Source organism: Apis cerana, linkage group LG9 (assembly GCF_029169275.1).
Source record: "Apis cerana isolate GH-2021 linkage group LG9, AcerK_1.0, whole genome shotgun sequence".
In the NCBI taxonomy this organism is placed as follows: domain Eukaryota; kingdom Metazoa; phylum Arthropoda; class Insecta; order Hymenoptera; family Apidae; genus Apis; species Apis cerana.
The window spans coordinates 11745708-11756338 of record NC_083860.1 but is presented as its reverse complement, the minus strand read 5'-3'; the positions used below and the strand labels follow the sequence as shown (position 1 = coordinate 11756338).

Here is a 10631-nt window from a genome sequence, read left to right as displayed (position 1 = left end):
AAACAAGAGAGCGGATAGAACTTGTTATTTCTTCGGTTACGATATAAAGTCTCGATGGATTATAGGAGAATTGAAAAAGTTTGTTAATAGGTTTCTTTTTTTTCCTTTTTTTCTTTTTTTTTTTCTCTCTTACGTTCAAACACGAGGAACAACGAAGAAAGTTATTTATCGGATGGAAGTATTATTCTCGAAGAAAAATCGATTATTTTATATTTATTTGATACGGTTCGATGCTGCGAGAGAAACAGGAATTAGATTTTAATTTTAAATTTCTTGTTTCTTGTAACGCGAATAATCGGAAATTTCTAAAAGACAATTATTATCGTTTATCGGTGGTAATTTCATAATTTAAGGAAAATTGGTGTTGAATACACGATACACGCGGGTAAATAGCTCATAGCTAACGTAATATCGCGTGACTTTAAGGAACAATATCGGAGTTAAATATTGGAGCATCTGTGTGCCACCTGTGGCGTACATATTCAAGTACGTATTTCCTATAATCGGTTGCTTCGCCTGCTTCCCGATAACCGGGAGAATGGAGATATCTTGCCGTGACAATGAGAATCGTTGCAATTTATGCTTGCGAAATTTCGTACCTACGTTGCGAATTCCAAAAGGGATAAAAATAAATAAATAATCTAGCGATGAAAATGATATATTCGAGACGCGTAAGAAACTATCGTTGAAAAACTTGAAATCATTTATCGTATCCAATCCTCTTCCTTCGTAGAAAATTTTCCATCGGATTTTTCCAGCTATTATTTTTCTTTTCGTTAAATAACTTTGATGGATTTAAACCGGATGCGCATGAATTCTTAGAAAATAGAAGGAGATATTATTTTCTTTAATTTCCTTAATGATCTTAAAATGAATTCTTTGATGAAGCTAACGAGAGGAAAAAGAAAAAGAAGAAGAAGAAGAAGAAGCTTGGCGAATTTTTACAAAGTATCGAGAGAAAATGGGAGAGGATCGTTAAAAGAATCTTATCTTGATATTATATCTTTGATTGATCGTTAAAACTTGTTTGTTGTAAAATTTGACTATGTTCGTGTAAAAAGATATAGGAATTATCGTTTCTTTGCGTAAAAATAAAAGAAGAAGATGAAATAAAAGTGAAATAATAATCGCTTCAAGTATATATGTCTTTTATTCTACCCAAGTGAAGCGTTGAACGAAGAAAGACAAATAATAAAAATAATAAAAATTGGCGCAGAATATCGATCGCGTTACAATCTTTCTTAGATAATTCTAATCGAAATATTGGAAATGTAGTGAAATTCAATCGTATAGCAATGACTAATAGCATTCGATGGATTATTATTTTCAAATTAATCGATCGGTATTAATCGGACTTAGAATTTAGGTTATGGTTGATTTGATTAATTGTTGTATTAATACGCGCATTAATCGGCTATTATGTACATTATTATTGGCCAGGATAATTATTAATGGCTTTGAAATTAAATGGATTCGATATTGTTTTATTTTTATTGTAATTTATTTTATCTATAATTTATACGCATATTATTATACGGTATTAAGTTGATGTCACGTCAAAATTTAATATATAAATTTAATTGAAAACTTGGTTGCTCTCTCTGTAACAGATCGAATTTTGTCTTTAACGAGAATTGATCCATCACTGTCTACTTTCTGGACAAAATGGCGAGAATTTAATTTAATAGTTCAAATATATTGCATTGTAATCAAATTAAAATTGACATTTCATAAAGGAATATTTCATTATAAATTATTTCGATACAAATTTTTAATTTCGTTACAAAAGAAAAAGAAAGGAAATAAAATATATATAATCATTTCATATTCACATCGATTATAATTTAGCGCGATTTAAGTTGACTCGATCACCGTTTAAGATTTATCTTAATTTTAGATTGTTTTCTTCTCTTAAGCGAATTACTTAAAATTAAGTCGTCCAAAATAAAGTGAAATGGAGAAAAATAATGGATACGTGTATAATTTATATCGATAAAGACATACATGAAAAAGAAATCAATTCCAAATCGGTATAAACACAAAAGTACAAAACGAACACGTATAAAGATAGTCTTTTATAATTAAAGAATCCTCTATACGCGTTTTCGAATTTATCCATTGTGCATATTTAATGAATTTTAAAGAAATACGATTTTTAAATAAACTTGATTTGATATTCTCAAATCAGAGAAAAAGAAAAAGAGAGAAACAATTATTAAAATTTGCAACTGGAATATAAACACGCATAAATTTCGCGATATTTCCATAATTAGATCTTAATTTGAATTACTTAAAAAATTCGTTAATTCGATTTGAATTATCCTAGTTTCCAATACTTATTGCGTAAAGAATCGATACGATTAATTCAAATATTTCGATATCGTTTAATTTTCATCACATTTAATTTTAATAATATCGATATTTGATAAATTCAAACGAAAGATAATTAGAAAAGGTAAAAATAAATAATAATATAAAAGATTGGATTATAAGGAAGGACGCTTTACCTGTACATTGGTAACAAGATTGAATTGAATTCTAATTAGGTAATTATATTAATGAATAATCAGTACATCGGCGGAAAATTAGTCAGTTTCATTTAGTTTAATCCCATATATTTCAGTTATATCGTTTCATCCAAATGATCATGCTTAATTAAATTTCCAATTTAAATATCGATATAAAAGTATTACGATTATTTTCGAGATATTCCGTTTGATAATATATGATACGCGATGCAATCATCGTCAGCTATACCGAAAAAATATTTCTATCGCGTTGACCGAATTTTTTTTTCGAAATCGAATCGAATCGACAAAGTACTGTCGCTTCTCTTATTAAAAAAAAAAAAATGTTAGGTTTCAAAGAATTTTTCCGGGACAGGATTTGCCGCAAAGTTGGTCAACTTTTCGATCTGTCTACTTCAATTTGAACTGACTCGTTTTGACACGAAGTCACATTTGCAGTCCCGTTGCACCAAAATTGCTCGAAATTCTCTCGATCCGATTATAGTTGAAATATACGTGGATTTCAAGAATACGAAGAAAGATGGTCGTTCTATTTTCTGATATATCTTCTGAAAATGGTTATTTTGCAGAGTTTTCGAAAACTTTTTTTTTTTATATATATATATATTTAACGTTCACGTATCGTATCGACGTTTTCTACATATAGATACTATATATTCATTTCGAATTTAATTTTGTTTACCAAGACTCGAAAATAATTAATCTTTTTACATAGATTTACTGAAATACATATCTTTCGTAGACGCAGGGACGAACGATTTACTGAATTACAACAGCATCCTACTTCTCAAAAGAGAAGAGGCAATGGCTAGAAGCGATCTTTTTGCCACTTTATGGTAATTCCGGGATGGATGGAACACGATGCGGAAGACAGACCAACCTCTGCTCTATTGGAAACCGCGTGGAAATATTGGGTCGGAGATTATTTACATTTCAAACTAGACACAACTGGCTCCTATGGAAAATAATCCCTTTTTTTCCCTCTCTCTCTCTCACTCTCTCGTCCATAACATCCAGGTAAAAAAATATACATATATATATATACACGGGTATTAATATTAATCGTATATAACGTATTTTCTCTCTTGCAAGTAACACGAATTTGCCTAAGTGAAACTGGAGTAGTAAATTAAATTCACGAAAGCGAAGTGAAATTCGTTACTTGTCTTCTATTAATAAACGATTAATAAAATATGGGACATATATATGATAGGTATTTTCGTTTCGAAATTATTTTTAAAAAAGAGAGACGAGTCGTCAATATATTTTCTACGATTCTTCAACACGATTATTCGTATAAATCTTTCAAATAAAGATTAAAATAAGGAAGAAAATTTGAAGAGGAAATAATTTAGCGATACGTTCACGGAGATAACACGACAAGTGGCAAAATAGCGGATAATCGTTAGAATGGGGAAGATAAGGTCGCACTGGGATCGACATTGCCTCGAGCAGCCGTAAAATTGGCACGCATCGGAAAATGGACGATTTTCCGCGATAACATCGTTTCTCGATCTTTCGACTAGGGACTAGCGTGACCGAGGAGATTTTAGATATTCGCGTCGATACCCCTTAACAACGACAGCCATGCTCGTTAACAAATTTTTTTCTTTTATAAATAAAAGTTCGTTCAATCTTGACAACTTGCGAACGATCAATCTCGATTCTCTCGTTGAATTTTATTTACAAAAGGATCCTGCTTGGGGGAATTTTAGCGCGAAATTTAGCGCGGCAAGAATGAAAAGTCGTAAGAAAGAAAAGGAAACGGGACTCACCGCTCAGATAGAAATGACTGGTAGTGTTGTACAAGTTGGTCACGATAGGCTTGATATTGTCGAAAGTCATGGTCTTGAGTTTATTGTCCCTCAAATTGAGCATGTACACCGCTGGTGCCCCGGCAAGGAAATCCGGCTCGAGAGTTACCAATTCGTTCTCGCTGAGCGTGAGTTGCTTCAGGTTCCTCATCCCGTCCAACGCTTTCTCCGTGATGTATTTGATCTCGTTCTGATCCAGCTCCAATTCCGTCAACGAGGGCATCTCGATGAACGTTCGATCACCGACCATGGCGATTAAATTGCCCCGCAGATTCAAACTGATCAAACTCGTTAACCCGTGAAAACTGTCCGCGGTGATCACCTTTATCTGATTGTTGGACAGGTCCAGTTCCTTTAGAGAGGCGAGATGCTTGAACGCCTTGTCGTGTAATGTATTGATGTTGTTCTCGTTCAGATAGAGATTCTTCATGGACGGCAGATTGACGAATACGTCCCTGGAAATCGAGCAAGGGTGAAAATTCGCAAGCGGAGGAGAAGGAAAAATGATCGTGGATCAATGGACGTTCCCTTTTAGGCGAAAATGAAGAGAAACGAAGAGCGACGAGTTTACGTAGGAATATAGGAGACGCGATACGACGCACTCTTTGGCGCGATAGACATCCAGGTATATATTTTAACGAAAATCTTGGAGTAATAGTAATCGTGAAATGCCTTTGACGACGTAAGACGTAATTTCATTCTATCGACCCGTATTCTCTTGTCGAGATCGATATCTCACGTAAAGCGGAAACTTTTTTGAATCGAAATTTTATCGATACGCTCGTAAGATGATTCTGCGCTATTCGAGATCGAATTTGAAATTATTGGATAATTAAATCGTACGATCATTATAAACAATTTCGATTTAACGCAAAGTGTTCTCTCGTAACGAGCGAATCCATCCTTATTTCCACTTCGTGGATCGGTTATATATTTACGTTTCGTCAATTTGAGCATCGGTAAGGTAAACTTTGTATCGTTTCGTTTAATTGTTTATTAACAAGGACGATAAGTTTGCACTGGCCGCGATAATACGGGCGATACACACGAGCGGAATCGTGTTAACCAGTTTATCGATTAACTCTTAATTGCCAGTTGCACTCTATAAACTGCACGTTTTGTCGCGGAAATATAATTGAACAAGCCGCGCGGAATTTATCGCGCGAATCATTTTCCGCGATTAATTTATCCGTGTCGTTATAACGTTCGACGTAAACGTAAAAATATGTTGTGCACGCGCATCAAAGACGGGAAGAATGGTGGAAACGAAAAACGTGTGAAAGCAGCGTACATTTCGAGCGAGCGAAAATCTTTGTACGTATACTTTGTGAGAATACGCGAGCGTAACGATACGAGTTACGGAGGAATGTTGCCCCCCTCCCGAGTGATTAATCCGGTAATTCGAATTATTAACGGGGCTAACGAATGGCGAATAATTCGGATTTCGAAACGTGGCAAATTGGCGAATTCGATTTGGCTGGAGAAACTCGGTGATTGGCCGACGGATCGCGAAATTCAATGGCAATTTATGCGCCCGGATCGAGTTGTGCATTTTGCTTCGGGCACAAAGCTTTCGAATTACGAAAGATTCGAAGAAACGTTTCAAGTTTTCCTATTTTTTTTTAGATCGCGTTGATAAAAGAAATTGGAAAAGGAATTTGAATCGAATATCCGCGGTATAGGGACCAGGACCAGGAAATTCGGGGATTCGCAGCGCTGGAAATATCGACCCGCGCGTGAATATCGCGAGTAATGAATAACGAGATGCAGATTGGAGTGTACGACGTATTGCGAGCTAAAGGGAGAATAAGGAGAATAATAAGGAGGCAGAACAGTTTTTTTTTAAAGGATGGATAGAAAGTGAAAAGAAATAACGTAATTTCCTACCTATTTATCTCGGTGATCCTGTTCTCGCTGAGATAAACGATCGTTAGATTTTTCATATTCTCGAACGCGTGCATCCTGAGGGTCGAAATGGAGTTTCTACTTAAATTGATATCGGTGATGATGGGCAGGTTGGAGAACGCGTATTCCGCGATTTCGTTGATGCTCGCGTCCTGAATCGTGATAATTTGCAAGTTCTTGAGTAGCGTGAGCAACTGGACGGGTATGTAATCCAATCCGTTGGGCGTTCGAACTACGAACTTGAGCTTTTGCAGGTAGATCTGCGAGTCGAAGTTGTTCCATGTCGGATCGCTGTTGGTGAACGGGTTTAATATGACGCAAGTGGCATCCGTGGCGTTCCTCAACTCGTTGCTGTTGCAATAACAATACATGGGGGCCTGCATCCCCTTTATCTCGCATATGTTGGCGTCTTTCACCTCCTTGGCGACCTTCTTCTTCCCCCGAGACCTCGTCGACGCTGATAAACTCGAGGCTGCGATCGAGACCAGGAACAAGATTTGAAGAAAGAGCCGGGATAATCGTTTCATCTCGAACGGATCTGCGAACAGAGAAATTTCTCGTTGGAAATTGTTTATAATCCGAATACGGAGCGAACCGCGTTCGTGATAAATGGGGGAGGGAATGTGATTGAATGCGACGCGGTTTTCGATTAATCATCACGGATTCGTCGTAGCGACGTTAATAAAGATCGTTGGACAAGAAGAAGAAGAATCGTTGCAGCCTGTTGAAACGATCGAAGGAGAGGCTTATCTTGGCGTTGACCACCGCCACCGTTATGGTTCATCGGGCTAGAAAAATCTGGTCGGGAGCCAGGGAACGAACAAAGGAAGAAAGTGGTCGGGAGTGGTAAGAGAGAGAGAGAGAGGAAGGAAAAGGAAAAAAGGTAAGAGGGAAGGAAAGAGTTCGAGAGTTTGCGTGGATAGATGGAGTGGGCAGGTGTGAGTGTTTCACCTGTCGTCGCCATCGCTCGACTTTTTTCCCCTTAGCCTCTTCCGCAAAACGAACGGCGACGAGCCGAAAAGGGAAAGCGGCACGCGAGAAACCCTTTGAAAAATTATCATCCCGAGCGGAACGCTCGCATAATGCCTTTATTTTTCAAACTGTCGCTCGATATTCGCGCGATTCTCTTTTTTTCAACGGAGAAACTGGCTGCTTCTTTCTTCCTTCTCCTCCTCCTCCTTCTTCTTCCTTTTCTTTTTTTTTTTTTTTGTTCTTCTGTTCGGCATCGCGCGAGCACACATAATTACGAACTTTAGAACCCGTACAACCCGTCGGATAAGACGAAAAAATTTCCTCGATTCGAGTACTTTATTTTGCTCGGTTCGGAAATATTTCGAGAATTCCGACGACGGTTCGACTATTTCTCGCGGACCGGAAATAAAATAAAAGAGATATCACGGAATTTGTTATTATCGCGGCGAATATTTTCATTCGCGATTTACTCCGCCTTTTTATTCACCGCATTTGACGCGGCGCGAAAAAGGGACGCAGGCTTCGTCCTTTCTTCGCCGTCTCGTCTCATCTCCCATCAGTTTTATAATTGAAAATTCGCGTTGAACGCCACGCTCGTCGCGAGAATAAAAGAGAAAAAGGTTTCGTCGCTGTTACGGAAGACGGTCCATTAAACGGAATCGTCACCGGGCCCCGATTTTTTCCACCTCTGAACCGAAAACGGAAACGACTGCGTTCTCCCGCGTTTCCATCCTCGTGATCGTTATCGTTTTACACGGTGTGTATAAACAATAACGGGTTTAAAGAAACGAACGATTCGATGCTCTTTTATAAACCGTGTAGCAACGGTGGATGAGTTTGACGCGTGACGTTCGTTCTCGAATCTCGCGAATACACCATTCACAAATGACCTGAATTTGGAGAATATGTATTTTTGCGACGCAGTGCGGTGTAAAGAGAGATAAAGCAGCTTGATGAAAGTGTGTATGGAAGCGGGTGTGGAACGGAGCGCCAAGCTTTAATTTTTAATCGCGCAATCAAGCACGGTTATCGGCTTCGCGCACGCACAATAGTTCGTTCGAGGTTACAATTAACGCGCCGTATGCGTACAATATGACGATCGAAGCGAGCGCGCGAGCTGAATTAACGCCACCGCGAGAGGAGGCGAGAAATTTTTCAGGAGCGGCCAATTTGTGAAAATATCGAAAACAGCGTTTCAAGGACGGAGATGAAGATGGATCGCCAACGAGACGATTCATACAGCGATTCGTCGTTGGTATTTTGCCGAAGCATTCCGATTTCGCTTTCCTTTGCCATTGTTCTACGAGCTATTTATTTACGTTGAGTATTTTTTTAATAGTATCACTTCTTTCGATTCTTTCTCTCTCTCTCGGTTTTTAGCTTTCGGGCAATTATTACACGAGCACAGACGGAATTGACGAGCGGGCGATAAAACGAGGCGATGAAAGAGGTTGATCAGCGATCGGTTCATAGACTGTACAGGGGCAAATGAATACATAGGTTGGAAGATAGGGAGGGAGAGAAAAAATCTTGATGGAATTGGTCGGTAATTTGTGCGAAATTTGTTAATAAAAATGTAATGCAAATTTTATGAATCGATGCCAGTGGAATTTCGCGCGACACGGTATTCGTCGAGGCTGTAAAATTCCACAGCGGTCGAAAACCGATCGAAAATTCCACGTTCAAAGTCCGATCGTCCGTCGCGTCGTCGGATACCGTTCAAATTAGTTTGTTTCGAAAAGAGGAGGAAAGATCGCTCGATCGATCGAATTTCCATAAAAAATGACGATTATATATCGTTCGCGTTGACGCGAAAAAAAACGTTTGGAAACGATACCCCGCCAACTTTCCAGACGAACTAACGAACTAAATAAATGTCGAAGCGCGGTTAATTGGACGGTTTGCTCGATACGCGAAAACACGTGATAATCGATACTGTTCGAACTGTGAATCGTTGAAATTTTTATAAATAACACGAATAACATTTTGGTGGTAACGAATCGAAGAGAACGAAGATAAAGAAAACAAAAAAAAAAAAAGAGAAAAAAGAGACGAAGGATCGCAGGGGAGCAAGCGGCGTACGGAAGAAAAGAAGCAAAAAAAAGGGGTGGTGGTGGTAGCGGGGGAAACTTTTAAATGAAATTCCTCGAGAATAAGCGAAACTCGTTCATCCCTTTATATCGAAGCGAAGGAGGGATGCGTGTCGATTTGCACACACGTTCACCGAGGAGGGAACAGAAGGATTCCTGTTTAGAAAGCGGCAGAGTTCGTATTTCGTTACGCCGTCTGCGGAATGTTAAGGCGACGACGCCTTAGATACGAGAGAATAGAACTAGAACTAGACCGAGGGAAAACGATCTTTTGTATTCTTTAACATTTCTTTTTTTCGCCGTTGGACGTTTGCTGGTTCAATGACTTCCGCTGATATCCCCTTATCTAAACCCGAGTTTCCGTACCAACGAGTTTCCTCGCCGAGACTTTTATTTTACCAAACCTGCTCCCTGCATTCAGACCCTGCATTCCCTTCCATCCAGAATCCTATAATTTTACGATCCTTAGACGCTTTATCGACTTTATATTCGCCAAATTACGAATATTTCGCAAACGCGATACATAGGAGAGAGAGAGAGAGAGAGAAAAGAAAGTGATTTCAAAGCTACGGAGATACTCGAAGATGGGAATCTATAAATTTCCTGTTGGAAGCAACGCGAAACGGATTTTATCCGAGAGACAGACGGAGGCAACCGCGCGAATGTCGAGCAACCCGTTAAAAGATGGATGCATCTGGCACGGGCGATCGTTGGTTGGAAAAAGTCACGGTTTTCCGGAAGTGAGGCACGCTCCAAGGGTGTCGGGGCGGGGGGATAGGAAATGGAGCGGAGGCAGAGGCAGACGACCCCCGATAAGTCTCCTTAATTAGAATCTTATCGGAACGCGAGTCACACGCGACGGATACCCGGAAGTAGCTTCTCTTCTTACCGATGAATCACGAACCAATGGTAATTTTCGCGTTTAATTTGTTAGCACAGACGCGTCCACCCCCTTTCTTTCTTTCCTTCCTTTTTTCCCTAATAAATCCTCGCTCCTTCCAATAACGCCTCCCCCCTCCCCTATCGCCATTAGATTCCCGATCAATTTTCAAATATCATTTTCTCTTGGCGAAAACTCATTTCGCGCCAATTCGAAACGAGACGTCGACGTATCGCAAAAAACAAAATTTACACCAGCAATAGTTGGAAATACTTTTATTCTCCGTCCGACGTCGATCTCGGACGTTGATCAACATTTCGTTCCGCGCGCGCTCAAATCGCGAACGTTATATACGCGCGTGCATAAATTCTTCCGGATACCGTACCTCGTTTCTCCATCTTCTAGCAACCGTAATTTGTGTACTCGAATTTATCGACCGCGG

General features: G+C 39.1%; 2 protein-coding genes across 4 annotated transcripts in view; one reads left to right on the top strand and one right to left on the bottom strand.

Annotated features, from left to right (window-relative positions):
- LOC108000555 (connectin) overlaps nucleotides 1-10631 on the bottom strand; it is a 171695-nt gene that overhangs the window by 58186 nt on the left and 102878 nt on the right. For both annotated transcript variants that reach the window (XM_017060955.3, XM_017060956.3), the window contains exons 2-3: nucleotides 6230-6785; nucleotides 4304-4797 (exon numbers count right to left, since the gene is read on the bottom strand). In XM_017060955.3, coding sequence (XP_016916444.2) covers nucleotides 4304-4797; nucleotides 6230-6774 — 1039 coding nt within the window. In that variant the 5' untranslated portion in view covers nucleotides 6775-6785. The remainder of the gene's footprint in view (nucleotides 1-4303; nucleotides 4798-6229; nucleotides 6786-10631) is intronic.
- LOC108000569 (protein kinase shaggy-like) overlaps nucleotides 3424-10631 on the top strand; it is a 153923-nt gene continuing 146715 nt past the window's right edge. For both annotated transcript variants that reach the window (XM_062079711.1, XM_062079704.1), the window contains exon 1: nucleotides 3424-3545. The gene's annotated coding sequence lies outside the window, so the exon portion shown is untranslated. The remainder of the gene's footprint in view (nucleotides 3546-10631) is intronic.